The sequence below is a fragment of the Symphodus melops genome (assembly GCF_947650265.1).
Source record: "Symphodus melops genome assembly, chromosome: 7".
NCBI classification, from domain to species: Eukaryota; Metazoa; Chordata; class Actinopteri; order Labriformes; family Labridae; genus Symphodus; species Symphodus melops.
In genome coordinates this window covers 6,307,605-6,325,980 of record NC_136697.1, presented here as the reverse complement: position 1 = coordinate 6,325,980, position 18,376 = coordinate 6,307,605, and the positions used below count along the sequence as shown (strand labels likewise).

At 41.3% G+C, this 18,376-nt stretch overlaps 1 protein-coding gene across 11 annotated transcripts in view; it reads right to left on the bottom strand.

The window, feature by feature from the left end:
* The window catches only part of astn1 (astrotactin 1), a 393,364-nt gene that overhangs the window by 34,519 nt on the left and 340,469 nt on the right, over positions 1–18,376 (bottom strand). For all 11 annotated transcript variants that reach the window (XM_079347778.1, XM_079347781.1, XM_079347782.1 and 8 more), the window contains 2 exons: positions 14,687–14,820; positions 12,221–12,372 (listed from right to left, as the gene is read on the bottom strand). In XM_079347778.1, coding sequence (XP_079203904.1) covers positions 12,221–12,372; positions 14,687–14,820 — 286 coding nt within the window. The remainder of the gene's footprint in view (positions 1–12,220; positions 12,373–14,686; positions 14,821–18,376) is intronic.

The window sequence follows — 18,376 nt, the reverse complement described above, 5'->3', positions numbered from 1 at the left end:
AACAGCATGAGCAATTTTAAGCGTACTTTTGGAAGCCTTGGCTGGGTTACTCACAAGGACGTAAAAGGCTGACGTTGGATAAAGTTGTGTAAAACACTATAAATGCTCAAAATGCTAAAAAGGTGAGATATACATGCAGCCTATGAACAAACATTGAATAAAGTACATTACTCTTCAATCCTGCAGTCTCCAGTTGTTGTTTTTTTAAAGTGTTCCCGATCTCTTCTTAAATCCGCTGTGATAGCGTGTCATGGAGATGCCACGTCATCTGATGATGAGCTAAAAGAAGATACAAGGAGGTCATTCAGGAAGGTCCTGAAAATGTATCAATGACCAATGGTATGATAAGACTGAATTTTCTTTTTGTTTTTTTTCTAAAATAAATAACTACAATGCACTAAGGATAATAGATAGATAGATAATGAAGACACTGTGTAGACCCTGGCGTCATAATGTAATGATTATTTCTCTTACGTATGAGAGGATCGTCTCCATGTATGCCTGTTAATCAGCTCTCACTCTTCATATTGGACAGATCCTAAAAGAAAGCAGCCTCTGTGGATGCCTTAGATGAGTTACCTGGATGGATCCAGTCTGAGACTTCATAGGGAGACATCACAGTTAATGTTGGCAAAAATGCTGAGTCATGGAATGACGGGGATTTTTCAGTTATTAAATGGACATCTCAAGGATTAACCATGGGAGACTTCAAGTGTACGTGGAAGAAAAATGGCAGGCCAATGATGGATGATGAACTTTGCAGCCATAACTCCAGATCTGAAGTCTTTCTTGGACACTTGAGGAAAGAGAAATGCAGAGCTGTCAACTGATGACCACCTATAGAGAGCTGGATCTGATGATTGGGGAAGCTGCTATCTCTAATCAGGCTCAACGTGCAGGAGGAGTGAGCTGGGTTTCTGCTCAGAGAATCCTCATGTTCTGCTTTGGTAGAAACTTGATGATCAGGCCGTACAGACCATTGGGAGGGTTGGCACGTTCAGGCCTGAGGCCGTGGTACTTTGTGAAGAGGTGGACTGCCACCTCTGGGTTGTGAAGTGAGTAGCTGCCACAGGATAAATGTATTCCAACCCGGAAGTCTTGAAAGTTAACGAAGTAGAATATTTACCTGGAAGTTGGTGCAATGTCTATCTTCCAGCAGACATATCAATTAAGCTCTTTTAGGGATGATGAAACAGCTTCTGATGCAAACACATTAAAAACAGCAGCTCCCTGAAGAAGTATTCCCAATGCTCTCACACTAAAACATCAAATACTAAAATGTGGTTTGTACATTGTTGTCGACTCTACGGTGTAGCTTCACAGTACAGCCTACACTGTTTGGAAAACTACATACTTGTGGGTCAGTGTGTCCATCATCACTGAGCGTATCTTGTACAGTTGGAGCTGATAAATACTGAGCAACAGTTGAATGAAGAAAAGAGAAGATTGAGTATTTGTATGGACGACTGAATCAGCATTCCAATCAACGTTAAAAAGGACGTTTTGTTTCACACAGGCATACAACAGACTTGGTCTCTTGAACAAAGGCCATCCATTGACAGTTTCTTGTTTTCTTTAAACCACACTGATAAGAGCCGTTATCTCTGAGAAAACAGGGAACAATGACATAACAGTTCATTAACAGCATGTGTTTGTGTTTAAAGGCATGGTAATCACAAAATACTGGTGTTCAAATTGCAACTAGAGGGAGGTCATCCAGGTCATCCAGAATCCTTTCTAAAGATGCACCCAATGTTCTCTGTGTAAATCACAATGCACCTGGAAATGTGTGCACATGGACCAGCCTCATATGCACACCCACAGTCCAAAGCGCCTCATGAATGATGTCAAATTAAATGTGCCAGAGGAATCAGTATACTCTAAAGCCCATGAATGTAAAATATGTTTCTCCCTTGAAGCACGCCTGAAAAAGACTTAGGGGGCCTCAACCATTAAATGCCAACATAAACACCATCACCTAACATGAAGGTGAACTTCTCTTTTATCGACTCGACCCTTGATTTCCTTTTATTTACTTATGTTTCTAGCTCTTTTTTTATTATAGTAATTAATTATTATTATAAATGCCCCCTCACTGGCAGCAGAAATCTACGGCCAACCAAACACTGGTGCACAAGGAAGCAAACGAGACCCCCATTTTAAACAGACAAGAGTTCAGTTCTCGGGTCTGCACCAGAGTTCATTTAAGCATTCACACCCCAATCCAAACAAACCAGAGTTCATTTCAAACAGACCTAATAGTTTAAGGTGAATGCACCATAGGCTTCATGACATGGAAAACTTCAAAAAGACCAACACAGTGACATTTTATTTTCCTTCTTGGTGCATTCCCTCAGCATCGAAAACTCATTGTTATGAGCCAGCATACATAAAGCATCGTATTAATACAGCAAGTTCAAGTAGCTGTGATGTCCCAATTAGTTCTCTTCCTCAAGATCCTCCCCAACAAGTTTTTAAAGTCATCTAAACTTGAACAACGCCAGAATCTTATATTGGGGCAAAGTTTGAGAAGCCTCGTTACAGATCAAAAACTTTTCACTAAAAATGACATCAATTCCATGCTTTATTTAACGCATTAAAGGGGACATATTATGAAAAATCCTCTTTTACAAGGTAAACGTAAATATGGGTAACCTGAGTGTCTATCAACCCACAAAATTTTAAATGAATCCACCCAGTCCTTTGTTTGTGGCCTACATGAGTCTTTCCACACTGAGCAATTTGAAACAAAGCATTTTCCTCAGTTTGTGACATCACAAGTTGGATTCTGGTAAAAAGAAATCCCCTCCTCTCTACTGGTATCTCCACCCATGGACTCCACCTCCAGCCTAGGGTAAAACTTTTGCACAGGTCCCCCATTTTAATTCTCTCTACAGAGTAGTGATGTCTACAGGGAAAAAACTCGGGAGGTCGTTGCATTTAAAAAGACACACACATCAAAACGGAGCGTCCTGAGAAAGCTGGTTTCTATGTTTTCTCTATTTGGACCAAAGCACAGACAGATCACTTAGACCACAGGGGACTGAAAAGGTGGAAGAGGGGGATAATACTGTATGTCCTCTTCAATAAATGACACCCCATGGTTGGTTGAAGAGCATGTAAAAGTGATTGAGAGCTGGTAAGGGATACATTTCGCCCGTGAGTGGATAGTGTACTGGGTAGTGAGAAGTGTTTTCTTTTTACCTAGCTACAGAAGGAAGCAAATTTTTCAGCTCAAGAAGACACTGTTCAGTGCTGTAAAGAGAAAGCAGGTGGGAAGGTCAAGCAGTGGCAGTTCAGAGGAAGTGACTGGAGCTAAAAGGAAGCTACGGCTGGTTTTGGTTTTGGATTAGACACGCACGTTAGCCCCGCCGTCTGCGTCTACATACGTCTGTGTGTGTGTGATGTAGATAGGTGAGTAATGCGTTTATTGATTGCAATCCTTGTACCACTGACCCTTGAGCAAACCTTGCCCGCGCTAGGTGATCAAAGCTGTTACATCATGGGATTGCTTACAGCCCAGGGGATGTTTGTTTTCACAATGTGACTGATCAAGTCAAGTGGTGCCTTGACTTAAAGCAGACTTCCTATGTGGAGGGGGCCGTGCATATTCATGCATGTATGTGTGCGCTGACTATGATCTCACCTTGTGTGCCTGAAGCTTGTTAAGAGGGAGATTGCTGCACAAACAAGCTGTTGTCAAGATCTAGACAAGTCCTGGACACTATAATCATTAGCTAAATGTATGAAGATTTCTCTAACATTACATAACCACAGACAGGAAATAGAAAAAAACACAAATGCAACTGTGCAGCTGTCAACAAGTATAGGGTCTGTGTTTAAACAACACAGCTTTAAGGATGTTTTGTAGCAAGTGAGATTTTCCAACATCTGTTTCTGATGATCATTCAGAGAAAGTAAAAGCCCAGACTTTTTTTTTTTGTTTGTCTTTTTTTGGTTTCATGCACAGATGATCGGTCGTGTCTGATCTTTCCGTAAAAAGGATGTTCTTTTTCGACTGTCCTGCTGGAATTAACAACCTCAGCCACCCAGGGGATTAAACTCTTAGAAGACATCATAAGTTCAGATATGATAGTAGCATCAATCAGAGTCTGAGAACAGGTACACATGGTTTTGATGACAACTTGTTAAAATATAATTCATTGTCCTTGTATAGATACTTCCCTGCTCCTCTTTTGTATGGATTTTGTATAATTGGATAACGTTGCAGGAAAAAAATAAGAGAACTATTAAAGATTAATAATTTTTGTCATCCTGCATTTCCAACATTTAAAGACTTTTTTTGAGAGTTTAGAGTTGGATAGTCAAACATCAGGGAGAGATAAATAAAAGCGTCTTGTTGTGGGGAAGTGGGACTGACTACCCAGGGTCCACATTGATGGACTGGAATTAACATATAGGCTCATATTTGTTTCCAATTAAGTCTTAATTGGAAAATAAAAGAACATTTCATTTTCATCACATCGTTATATACTACTATTATTATTCACAGTTTATATCCAATTTCAAATTTTAGTTTCCAATCAAAGTTTTAAATTCTATATGCAGATTCATTAACTTCTCCCATTACAGGAAGGGGGCCTTTCAACTTTTGGGTCAAAATTACAGCATTCATTTCTTATCATGGCCTCAACCACTGATTGATCTTGGACCACCAAACCATACATCCATTTCTCCTTAAGTTAGTGAACGTTTTGTGAACATATTCCTCGAGGCATTTGTGTCTGACCATTTCAGTTCAGTTGGATGGATCACCGTGTGACAAACATTCAAATCGATGGATGAAGAGAGACAAAAAAAAAAATACAGTTGCTGAAGGCATGAACAGAAAGATAAAGAGAACGAAGGGAAGAAGGAAAGAGAAGAGAGGAGTCCAGAGAAAGGGCAAACTAGACAAGGGGAAAGGGGAGTGGGGGGGGGGTCTTCGAAAAATGTGAAAAAAAAAAACAAAAGATAAGAATTTAAGGGGGGGAAACATGATGGAGAGGAGGAACATGAGATGGGAGGAAAGATGAGGGAGGAGGTGCAGAAAAAGTAAAGTGGGGGGGGGGGGGGGGGGGGGGGGCAAGACTGATTCTTTGAAATGACACAAGACTGACAGCTGAAATCAAAACCAAACTGCACATTTGCCTCTCCAAATCTTTCCATCTTTTTCTACCTCGCTCCTGTCTTTCTGTTTCCTTCTCATCTTTCCCTCTCGTCTCTCCTCTCCATGGTGGTCTTTCCCTCCCCCTTTCTTCAACCCTCTCCCATAAATCAACACAACATCCATGCCCAAGCAACCCTCGTCTGTATTTTCACATCTGTGTGGTTCTGCTCAGTAATCAATCATCTGATAAAGACGCGCAACTTAGGTGGGAAGCTCAGATCAAACTTTCTTTCATTAGGTTCATTTCTTTTTCATATTTTCTTTGATCCAGAACCCAACCAGAGCTGGATACTACTCACTCAGTGATATTTCAGCTTCGTGAGACGATTTAGCAGCCTCCAGATTTGACACCTTCAAGACCCAGAAGTTATGGATTACAATCATCTGACGTTATCTTAGCGGCCTCCGGCAGACGTAAAGGAGGTGAAGAGGTTTACCTTTTCCGGGTGAATAATTTAGTCAGTCCTCTCTTTTAAAGTCACAGAATAAATGTTATACGTCTAGCTCTCAGTGTTTTATGTATTTCCCTTGAGGAGAAATGTTTGGATGTCAATCTCAACAGTCCAAGTCTAAAGCTGTCTCTCTCCAACCGGCCCCCTGTATCAGGGAGCTCTTTTATTGTTGAGCCTGTGAGTGTATTGAATTGAGCCAAGAGCTTGTCAATACAAACCCCACATGTTTGTCCACTGTCAATACAAAAGCACCATGTTCAATGACTACAACTTGAAACTGAGATTCACACAGCAAATATGGAGATATTGAATAGATGCAAGGAAAGATATAAAGCTTGGAGAGTAGCAGGTATGTGTTGCGACCCTGTAGCTTCCCACTGAAAGAGACGGCTGCTGTCTGCAGTGAGCGGAGCCGTCCATACGAGTATAGTCTGCAGAGTGTAGTCTCTATCGTCTGTCATCTCACACGCTCTCCGAAAAACTGAAGAGAGACAGAAAATGTTGGGAGATCTAACAGAAATGCCCTGAAAAATATCTTTAAAAAAAAAAAATACAAAGTTTGCATCTTTCGTGCCACAGTTGCATTTGCCACAACATTTCTGTCTGGAATTACTGAGGTCAAAAGGTCAATCAATGCTTTTAGGGCCCTTTGCTGGAGCAAACTGCTTCAGACAGCCTGATGGCCTCCAAGATGTTTGAATTCCAGTCACTTATTTTCTCCCCCAGGTTGGCATGGATGTTTGTATTTGATATTAAAATTGACTATTCAATTTGATGAACTACTCAAACATCAGAAGAAGAGTCAGAAAATAAACCAAATGAATGTCAAAGCACTCAAAGTAAAGTCTGACACATGCATCCCTCTGCTTCAGTTTGTATGGACGGATTCAGATTGGTGATGCGTCTGTGAATTAGTTTTAAGGCGATCAATGCATGGACCACAGTGATATTCAACAGTAAGAATAAAACATATGATCTTTCCCATCATTTCGACAACTGGAATCAGCGAGCGAGATGTTGGGAAATTAAGATAACACTGCTAGTGTAGTGCTAAGAGGAGCTGAAGGAAAGTTCAGCTATTTCCTCATGTGACAAAGCTCCCTCCACAAGTTCATGAGGGATGTCTGAAGTGACACCATGGCAACAAGCCATGGTGAAAACAGAATCTGTAAACTCAAAAAGCTCAGCGTGCCATGAACAATTCACGAGAGGAATATTCCTGTGCCACAGTTTGTGTGTTCTGCCCAGCACACTTTAAAAACAAACATCGCTGTGACTTCTTTGGTAGTGAGAGCATCGTGACAGATGCGATCCCATTTGCTGAAGTTCTGTGTATCTGATCGGAATAACTCCTCACCACATGTCTGTGCTACCACTTACTGTACAGATAACAACTGTGACATCAGCAGGTTATTTCTGCACTGATTACTTACCGTGCACTTAAGACTGCAGATGTTCCTGTTTATTGTGTTTTTTCATTCAATACGTTAATCATGATTAACTCTTTCCAAAATCTGTAAACATTGATGTTTTGCTAAAGTAGAACATATTCTGATGGCGGAAAGATTGACTTGGTGGCCAGATAAGAAGTTTGTTGGAACTCTGAGTGGAAGTAAACATTGAATTAACGCATGACAGCCTGGAGATGTTTTCTCCACCACAGAAAGTCACGCTGCATACTTAGCCGTAGTCTTCGTCTGTGTTTATCTCTCTGACAGCACAGATTAGAGGACGGGACAAACTTTTCTTTTCAAGTTTATGGCACACAGTGGTAGTGGGAGCTCACACACACACACACGCACACACACACACACACAGTTAAAAGGTCACAGAGAAATAATGTGCCAACATTCAGAAACTTAAAGGTGGTATTTGTTATGAAAGCTCCAAAGACTCGTCCTCCTGCAGTGTGTTTACATAAGGACAGAGGTCACTGGCGGCACAATTACAAGTTCCATCTAAAACAGCGGCCAAATTATGAGTTTCATTAAGGTAAAGCTGGTTAACCATCCCTGGAAAGTGCTAATTTGTCCTTTGGTAACAGTTATTTAGGTTTGAAAATCTGGTAAATGTAGACTACAAGGGCTCAGTGTAAGCTTCCTGCAGGTTGCTCCTTTTTGTGTGCGGAGGATAGCGGTCCTCTCGGCGGATGCTCGGGTTTGAATTTAACCTCGGGCTCATTCTCGGCGTGTCATTACCCACTCTCTCTGTCCCTGATTTACAACTCTGCTCACTGTCATGTCTCTATAATGAAGGCAGAAAAAGGACAAAAAAAACTTGTCCCTGAGAATTGTTGTAAGACGCTGATGCCGTAGATGTACATTCATTTGGATTTATTAAATAACCATAATGTACATGTATGCTACATTGTGGGGATACGGACAGAAAGTCAGTGCAGGCTCCAAGCAGTGATACTACAGTATATGCTGCATAACTATAAAATATTTATTTTCTTCTATAAAAAGAAAAAAGTGTTAAAGCTCGAGTGGTGTTTCAGTACATCTTGCAAACTCAAAATTCAGGTACAATAATAAAAGCCAATCACTTAAAGGCAGGTTGGTCATTTTTGTAAGCCAGCATTAGTTTGTAAGTAGCATTCCCTCAGTGCTCCGTCTACACCCACCCCCTCCCCTCCTGGCTCCCTCTAAAGCCACGCCCCTCACTTACATGCACGCGCGCCGTTGCTCCAGAAGCAACTTTCTACTTTTACTTTCTAACAACAGCTACAGACTCTTTGTTCCTTTTTCAGAGCACATGAGTTATTCATTTCTGTCAGGACCTAAAGACAATTTCAAACAAAATATCAAAAAGTGTTTCTGGAGAATAATAACCAATCATGCTTTTAGAAACTTTGGACATATTATATCAAATGTCTATTAGATAAACATCCAACACATGTCATTACTGAAGTTGGTTTGCACTACTGTGCTTGAAGTTTAGGACTTTGGATGAGATTACACATCTGACTGGAGTGAGGCTAAGAAATGTTTATAAAATAACTTCATGTGCCTTGACACTACACACACACACACACACTTTTATACACAAATGATATAGGAGGTTTTGTTAAGTGACCATCGTCACCATCAGAACTACTGTATTTGGGTTTCAGATTCCTGCTTAGTGACACTCTGACATGTGAGATTTGCAAGAGCTGGGATTTAACCACCAACCTTTTGAGTGAAAGAACTGAGGTGTAGTCAAAACGTCACATTGAGCATGTTGTATGTTGCAAAACCATAGGATGCAATTTTGTGCACTCAAGAAATGCTCAAATATTTTCTAGATCTGCCAAAACCTTCATGTGTGATATGGGAGCACCAAATATTGAACTGCCCATCAATGCATGGGCCATTTCTGAAGACTATGCACAGGTGGAGCTCGCCAGTTTACAAGATAAGTATCCTTACTCTATCACGTGGTGTCAAATAAAATGACTACATAGCTGTAATATTAATGAACTGATGGATGATGTCGTTGAATTCAACTTGTGCGCAGACTATTTCAGCCTGATGCTAGCTTATCCAACGTAGCTCAGAGTTAGAATTTAGGCTAATTACCCGCACTTTCGTACGAGCTAAAGGCATACTAACAGTCGAGTTAGTATGCAGTGTATACTGTTAAGTATGCAGTTCGTACCCTGCAGCAAAGTGACTAAACTCAGTGAGCTCTTGAGAGGGTGGGAAAGGTCAGATCTGAACCGTTTTCTCCCTCATGGTTAATCAAAGTGAGGTTGTTGTTTTTACACAGCAAAGTTTTCATCATAGAGATAAATAAGAGGAAATAGTTTTAAAGTCTGCAGCTGAAAATCCCATTCCTTAAGAACCTATAGCTCATATTTACTGGCAGCCAGAAAGAAAACACTCACCTGTTTTCCTCTCCCGCCTGCACTGATGAATGATCCTCTCTGCTGTGACTAATACAGTTTATTCTCTCATTAGGCTACAACAAACTTGGGCCACTCACAGGGAACTGTAACAGTCTCCATTATGGATTGGGTCATTACCGCTAAAATAAACTGCTCCTGTTTTGCCAGCTTCTATAGGTCCGGCTAAATGAGCAGCGTTCTCTGTTATGGATGACAGGGCTAAAAACACTCTGCTGCTGTGGCTGCTTATATAACCTCCTTTTTAGTGAAAACATGAGGGGGAACCATACCTTAATAAGCAACGTCCCTGAATGCATTAAACTTCTCACACACTTGCAAAGAAAAGATGCTCCATCATCACTTGCATGACAAATTGCAAAGCGCTGGTTAAGTGTGTGTGTGTGTGTGTGTGTGTGTGTGTGTGTGTGTGCGCAGTGTGTTTAAAATAGCCAAACAAAACTCTGCCTCTGCTAGCACAGACGTCAGTGACGTCAGAGACCTAAAACCTGTCAAAAATACCTCTGCTCCTCTTTACTATTATTGCTGGTGAACACCATCTTGTGGAGACCTTAAAAACTACAACTCAAATATACTCCCAGGGTCCTTCAGTAGTCACTTCTTTTTTTTACCTCACACAGTCACAGAGTCCAGGTAAGGTGGAGGACAGGATCATGTGAAGGATTCATCTGTCGGAACTTAATTTCATTTTACTTCATATTAAACATGAACCAGAAGCCCCACTCTGCCGAGTTTATGTCGTCAAATCTTCTTGCTCCCCGCCATCTCATTTCATTTCCTCCTGTTTAGATCAGCCTTCAATGTTCAGTCTCCGCTGGCTCTGTCTCAAAATCAGTAATGTGTGATGCACTTTGAACTGCAAATAACCACACTGCACTGTACAGTAATGTTACTCCACTGATATTTGTGGTAACTATTTATGTACCTTATGAATTTCCACATTTAATTACATCGTCACAACCACACACATTTAAAAGCTTTACTTAAAGTTGGAGACAACTACACGGGATTAAGGTTGATTGACGTCTGATTTGGAAAGCTTGTTAATGCTAATATCAGCACAGCAGCATGGGGGAAAGACATGGACAGGCAAAAGACACAAACATAACACTGAGTTGAATGTGCTGGAAAGAAAACTTTGCCCACTGCCAAGAATGGTAATTTTATACCCACAAAGCACTAAGCTAAAGATAAACACACTTCTACTAAACTAGCTGCTGTAAACACCAGAGACTCAGGTGAAGCTCCTGCTAGCATGGCAGACTAACGAGACGACACTCCAAACAGACAGGGCATGATGTGAAATCAGTAAGGCAGGACTTAACAGGCTGATAGGCTTCCCCAACGAACACATGGATAATGTTTACCTCAAAGGTCCGATCAGTAAGAAGTGTTCTGAAATAAATAATTAACCGCCCTTACTCTGTGATCAGACATGTTGAAGTGCAGCAGCCAGTATGTCCTCCTTCTAACTTTAGATTCTGCTCCTGAATGGTCTGTCTTTCCTCTGAACAGAGAAGGTCGGAAGTTTGAATGCACGGTCACACAGATGCCCCTCGGTTTGACAGATAGAAAAGCATAGCTTAGATATCTTAGCATGCACTCATCTAGTTTATTTAGAAATATTTACCCAAAACTTTTGGAATTATTGATCGATTCCTTTATTGGAGGTTGGGATGAATCATCAAGTTTGTTGACAGGGTTGTTACCCCCTCCTGTTTATCCTGTGTTTGAATGATAATTATTGTTGAATTCAGTGAAGATGGAACACAAATCTACATTGATCATGTCAGAGGCACTGATGGACACGCTCCATGTACAGTAGCTGTCGTCCTATGAGCGAGCAGCCCAGGGTTCGACCTGTCGAGCATGTCATTCCTCTCTGATTCTTGATTCTATCCACTGTCCTACGTCTAAAATACAGGCATAAAAAGACTCAGCAGAAATAAAAACAACAACTAAAAAATGTGTTGTTCAGTGAGTGGTCACAAGGTACATCACCTTAAAATGTGCCCAAGGAATGTTGGGTCAGGTTCATTTGTTCGGACGGTCCAGTGTATCCTAGCTTCTTTCCTTATCATTGAGAGCATTCAGCCCTCACCACAGCTTCAACACTCACGGGTCGTATCACTCAGTTGGGAGCCGATCCTCACCATAACGGACTATTCCACCGGACCTGTGGAGTGTAGCGGGTTGTGTTGTTTTCCTGAACTAAAAGACACTCATCTGAAAAGCGCTGATTGTCGAGGCAGTTGGAGCTTTCCGACATCAGAGCAACATTCCTCCTGGTGCACTTTTGGACCAGGATTTCTTCCAGGTGGTGGATGTGATAAAACACGTTGGGCTTTGGTGGCCTCATGGTGCTGACAAATTCGGGGGTTTAAGCTTTAAGCCAGCACAAATACTGAACACTGGCCAACAGCTGCCCGTACAAACAAGCCAACACATCCAAAACATCAACAGGCTCTCTCACTGGTTCAGTCAATACAGAGAGAGACACCAATCCCAGAACACAACATCCTTTGGCGTTAAGGCGGTTACGCTCTGTGTCTATGAAAACAAATTGTAATATTGACTTCTTTATTTTTTTGGAGTGTCACTTTTTAAGAGACCACGATTTAAACTGGCATTCCTGGTTTTCCATAAACATCCTCCTTTTCAAAAAAAAAAAAAAAAAAAAGGAAACAAGTCTTGATGTGGGCACTGACGTACCTGTCTCAACTTTGGAGTGGTCGCTCCTCTCCGTCACCTTCTCCTGGCTGATGAGGTAATCGACTATCCGCACGCCGATTGGTGGCTCTGTGTGGTTCCACTCCAAGATGACCAATGAGCTGCTGGGCTCGTGGGTGTAGGACAGTTTCAGCCTTTCAACAAAAACGACAGAGATGCAAGAAACAAAACACTGAGTGAGGGACGGTGTGAGCAAAGAGGCGTCACTACGGTAACTGACGACAAACATTATCCACCGTGTTTCACCAAACGTCTCCCTGAATGAAAACATACTGTGCAATGTGACAAACATTTCTGTCAAGAGAAAATCATGTCATACATCCCCTTGATGTGGGACACTTATTCTAGTGCCAGCAGACATGAGACAGACTGACTGATCTGAAGAGACGTTTTCATGCTAACAGACCAAACAGCAGCTGACTCGAGCTCTCTCTGACTCCACCACTGATCCACAGCCGCCCACTCTTTAACATCTTTGCTTTCATCATCATTTCACTCTTTTCATCCGTTAACTTTGTTTCACGTCTTTTCTCACAGCGTTTTCCTTATCTCTTTGTAAAGTAGTTGTTTTGTATCTTTCAGTGTTGTTGAATGTTCCAGCTTTCAAACCTTTGTTTTCTAACTTCTAGCTTCCTTTGCCAGTCATATTGCATCTTTGTGTGTTCTCATTTTACACATAAATACAGCAGAAATCCAGTCTACCCTGTGACAATGTGTCTCTGAGTCATGACTGTCTACATTGAGCGGTACAGGTGAGTCTGACGTTGTCTGAACCGTATCTACACCGTGTTTACATGGACGGCCCCTTGTGTGTAAAAGTCGTTTAATTGAGGGACTAGAGAAGAGAAGAAGAACATACTGTACTCACTGCTTATTAGAATGTCACAGAACCATTCTTAGATCATGGTCATTTTGTGTAAATGTGCATGCATTGTGAAGCTACAAGCAAACCAAAGAGCACAACCATTAGCACAATGCAGCTCCAGTTGTTTTGGTTTCATGCTGGTACTCAAGGGCGACATCTACTGGATCAAATAGTCGCAGATTCTTCCATTAAAGAAATGTTTTTTTTTTACACTTAATATCTTGAGGGTTGTTGTTCAGTCCCTCCAGGAAGTCGCGATGTTGCGATCGCATAAATTCACGCAAATTAAACCGATCCCTACGATTTCTGGGCGACCTTGCAGTTTTGTCCAATCAATGCAACTTTTCTGCAAAACAATCAAAATAGTTTTCTCCGTGACTTTCACCAATCAGAGCAGTCCCCCGCGAAAACAGCGAGCTATACGTCACCAAAGTTTAGTGACCATGGACCAAACTCACTTCCTGTTTATCTGCACTCAGGAGAGTGAGCATGAAGCGCTTGAGTGCTGAAAAGAAAAGTGCTGCAGGTCCGTCCTGTCTCCATGACAACAGTTTGTTGACATAGTGCCGCTGTGTAGCTGACTCTGCTCCGTCACTTTGTGTGTGTTTTTTGTGTGTGTGAGAGGGAGGACGTCAGTGAGTGAGACAGATGAATTTGCCTCACAAAGTACATCGCTCTGCTCAGGTTAAGATATCACTCGATCACATCAAAATGTGCAAGAAAATGATTGACATGAAGAAAAAAAATAAATCACAATTATTTGGCAATTTTCGCTTCCTGCCGCAATTTATTTGCAAAAAACAGCTAGAAACATTGCAACATGCATTGCAATTAATTGGAAAAGCTGCCGTGAATTCAAGCATTTTAGGCCGCAGCAATCCCCCAAAAAGTCTGTGAAATCCTGGAGGGACTGGCTGTTTCCACCAGATAATTGATGCGTCGTGCTCCAACAGCCATTAAAAGAGGGCTCAAGATTGCCGGAGACACACCAAACACGCATCTGGTGGAATTTAGGCGTGTATTGTATTCTATTGGCGGTAAAATCCGCCTCGACATGACTTCAGCAAGGCAATGAAAAATATAACGTGGCTTGCTTTGACTTCGATCCATACATCTGCAGAAGTCTGCCATCCTTGTTCCCAACAACATTTTCAAACCTGAAGGTTTCCCGCACCAGATGGCATATATGAAGTTTGCTTCTCTGCCTTTTGGCTAAGCTCAAATTCAGTATCTGTTCTTATCAGCTTTATATTTGATACACCCAGGATACTACCCAGGGACCAAGTCTGGGTGGGCAACAGTAGCCGAGTCTGTAAGAAGTTAAGTTGGGATGGCACCAAACCCCCTCCTGCTGGACCCGTCCCTGTGTGCAGCTCCCTCACTCTGACATCTCATGACAGAGGGAGAAACACACCGTGGCCAATAGTTTCTGGTTGTGGTACACATACATCCTGATGACACATTACTTGAGACCAGTGAAGCAGGACTTAGAGGTTTGCCAGCAGAATGATGAATGGTATCCACCACAGCCCATTTTAGAGTGACGTCTGGGGAGAGAGGTAATCTCCTTCTAAGTAACTTACATCGGCTGGGGGAGCGGGGCGCAGGTGGGCAGTCCGTCTGTGCCAAAAGCGCTGGAATCACACCGACACCAATCATCGATAACGTCACCTTTCCCGGAACACCACAGCATGCTCATCATCGCCTCCTGAAGAGCCTACGGAGGGAGAGCGAGAGAGAGGGAAGTCAATGTGAAACCTTTATATAAAGCATGAAAAGGTACAAAAGAAAAGTCTTATTTTAACTTTTTCTTTGGTGTTGGAGTTTTCATTTTAAATAATGATTTAAAAACGTCATTCATCAACTTTTCCTGTATGTTTTTTTACTTCTAAAAAAGATGCACCGGAACTTAAAAAAGGTTGAGGTTGTGTTGATGTTGTATGTTGTAAATATCAGTGTTGTATTCAAGAAAACACTAAATGAAGTGTAGTATACATTTATTTTAATATACTGCGAGGAGCCGTCTTGTTCTACTGTAGCTCCCATATTATTTGTCAGATTATGTAAAACAAGGAACAGGACCTAACTGCAGATGAAGACACTATATACTGTATACTGATTAATGCAAAGATCAAAAGGGCAAAAACTAAATCTTACATTGTCCGGTAGAAGACACAAAAACTCAAAAGGAGAAACAACAGAAGTGACCCAGAGGGAAAGAAACACTGAGGGTGCATTCAGATTGTCTTTCACTATCCACTTTACCTTCCCCCTGTTAACACGTCACGGGGTTAAGGAAAGGTGTTAGGAGAATTCATAAAGGACTTAGGAAAAGGCGATCGCGATGTTTTGACAATCTGACCAACGAGGAGATGTAATAAAATGACGGCAGCGGAGGTTAGTGATGCGAGTCTGCCGTGGTGGAACTACAGTTTACAGAAAATGGACTACAAAAAGCTCATCTAAAAATGTTTCCCCTGAGCCTTCTTACTGGTGAAATAATCCTAAAAACCACGTGGTGTGAATACAAATAAAAGGTAGGCTTTATTAGATACCAGGAAACTTTGTTCAGAGTTTACCTCTGGGTTTAAGAGTTTAAAGTTGTTTAAGGTAAATTATTGTAGTGCTAACCTAGATCTTTTTTTATAAACAAGGTTTTATAGCCATATTACAATTTCACGTATTAAATCATCATATAACAGCAAATCATCTCCACAAACATGATACAAGAATGTATAAAAGCAAGGTTCACCTTCTTCACATAATAAAAAGAAATGAAATAAATACAAAGGTTGTAACTAATTCTAAGTCAAATCAATATGCAGATTGTCTCCACATTTCTCCTCTGACAGATCCTTAGTTTTCGTGAACGGTCGGATATGGGTCGGATGTGCGAGTTGCGGCCGCAATGAATTGTGGGGCGGCACTTTCTTACCTCCTTTGGTAAAGGATCAGTGTTTCCTAAAGGAGGTTATAAAGGAAGCATTGAGCCACCTCTCCTTATCTTGAAGAGAATTTGAACGGCTCTTATCATGGCCGTCACTGAACTGCTTCTGGGGTTAAGGAAAAAATGCTAGTGAAAGTGGAGAGGAAGGACAATCCGAACGCACCCTGAGACTAAACAGACACTGAGGTAACAGGGAAACAGGGAACTGAGGAAAACACTGAAAACTAAAACTTAGGAATACCAACAGAAAAATACACAGAGGGAAACGCCAGGATACAAATATACAAACAGGAAATCACAAGTAAAAGAAAACGAGTTAATTAGGACAATAGCGTCAATAACATTTTGATTCTGATGCAGTTCCAGTTACAATTTATTCAAAACAAGCTGATGTATCAATATAAAATCAAAGTTAAATAGATCCTTCATATAACTGCAGAGTTAAATATCCTATATAGTGTCATGAATCTTTTCTTTTTCCATAGTTTCATATATTAATTTCTCTGATCAGGGTAAAGACATGTAAGTGATCACAGAGCTCCGGGCAGAAAACAGGGAGGAGGACCCATGTGCAGAAAAAACTAAAGATTTATTCAAACAAAAGGCAAAACCAAAATTTACTGAAATAATAAACCCAGAAATCCAAACAAAGTAAATCCAGGGAGCAGAGGGAACAAACGACAGACTCAGACTGACACTCATGACAAACAACAATGAACTGACACAGAGCGTCACAAAGACAGAGACTAAATAGACATGAGGTAATTAGACACAGGTGAGACTAATCAGGGTAATCAACAAGGAAGAAAGAACACAAGACCAGAACACTGAGGACAAGTACAAAGTAAAACCCAACACTGACACCTGACACCAAAACAAGATATTACAAAATAAAACAGGAAACACTAAAGACTAGACTTAAAACACAAGACAGGAAATAAACTAACAGGCAACATATGAGGACACAGAGAAACACACTACAGACTAAAGTAAACACAAGACTATGAAACATTAAAACACACATGAGAAACAATCAACACCAGGAAACAAACAGAATGAAAACTAAAACAAGAGGAAGCACAGAACCAAACCATGACAGCTCCAGCTGTGACTTAAAACACGTTAAAATCCGGTCCAGACATCTGAGCAGCTCAAATAGATCAACGATATGAACCGCTCATGAATTCAAGTTAGCTCTTTTAATTTTGATAACACGTTCACCAAAATGTTTCAAGAAGGACAGAAATTACATTTTAACTGTATTTCTGCAAAAGACCTTTTGCAGCAGTGGGTTAAATCCAGTCTGCTCTAACACATATAATCTTTTTTTAACGAGACAGTTCATAAAAGCCGTCCTTCATCCCAGTGAGCGACTAAGACGTTCAAAACGTTTCTTTGAAGATTTTGAAGACAAAGATTCACTGTCTAGATTTTAGCTGTATCATCAACGTGTCAGAAAACCCAATTTGTTTGACAAATGTGATCAAATCTTCATTGTAGTGTTGAAAGAAAGAGGGAAATGATGATGTGGTGGCATTTCTCTCAGCTCCTTCTGCAGCAGTGTGTCCCTCCACCCCGCACACAGGAGATGTATTTTCAACACGATGGGTTAGGGTTCAATTCTCTCTCTCTCTCTCTCTTTCTGACTCCATCCTCTGTCTCTCCAAAAGCCCTAATTATAAAATCTGTTGATGTTCTGAAAAGAGCACGAGAACAAAGTCTGCCATGTGCAGGTTCTCTGGTCATAAGTCTCTGACCAGCGCTGACAAAGTACCACATGTGACAGACTTCCACTGACTGACTGGCGGTCTGCAGTGTGTGAGGCTGTAGGATCGAGGCCGGCTCAGTGATCGCTGCTCAGTAATACAATCGTTTTAGCCGATATTTACAAGGCTTAAAAATTGCCGTCAGTATAGGACAAGTCTTATACTGACACAGATTTCCTGCTTAAATGCTCAGATGTCTATTTGTAGAGGTTGAAAGAATAAGAAAAAAAAACGCCTCGCCTTTGAACCAGTTTGAGTCGCCTTTTCAACGCCGCTCAAACAGAAAAGAATTATTTGCCGTTTGAGCGGCGTTGAAAATGCTCGGTGTGTTCAAGCCAAACAGAAAAACGTTTCTTTTGAATTGTCAACACCAGCTGCTTCATATTCCAGCACGAGCATCCTTCAGTCAATAACAGAGACTGCATGTGTCTGCCTCTAACACCAGGAGGGTTAGACAGCTCCGTATCGACCCCTCCATCCTGTCAGAGGAGTAGGAGCAGTATTGATGTGCAGTATTGACGGAGTACAACAAGCCACGGCGCGTACACCGATGATAATTG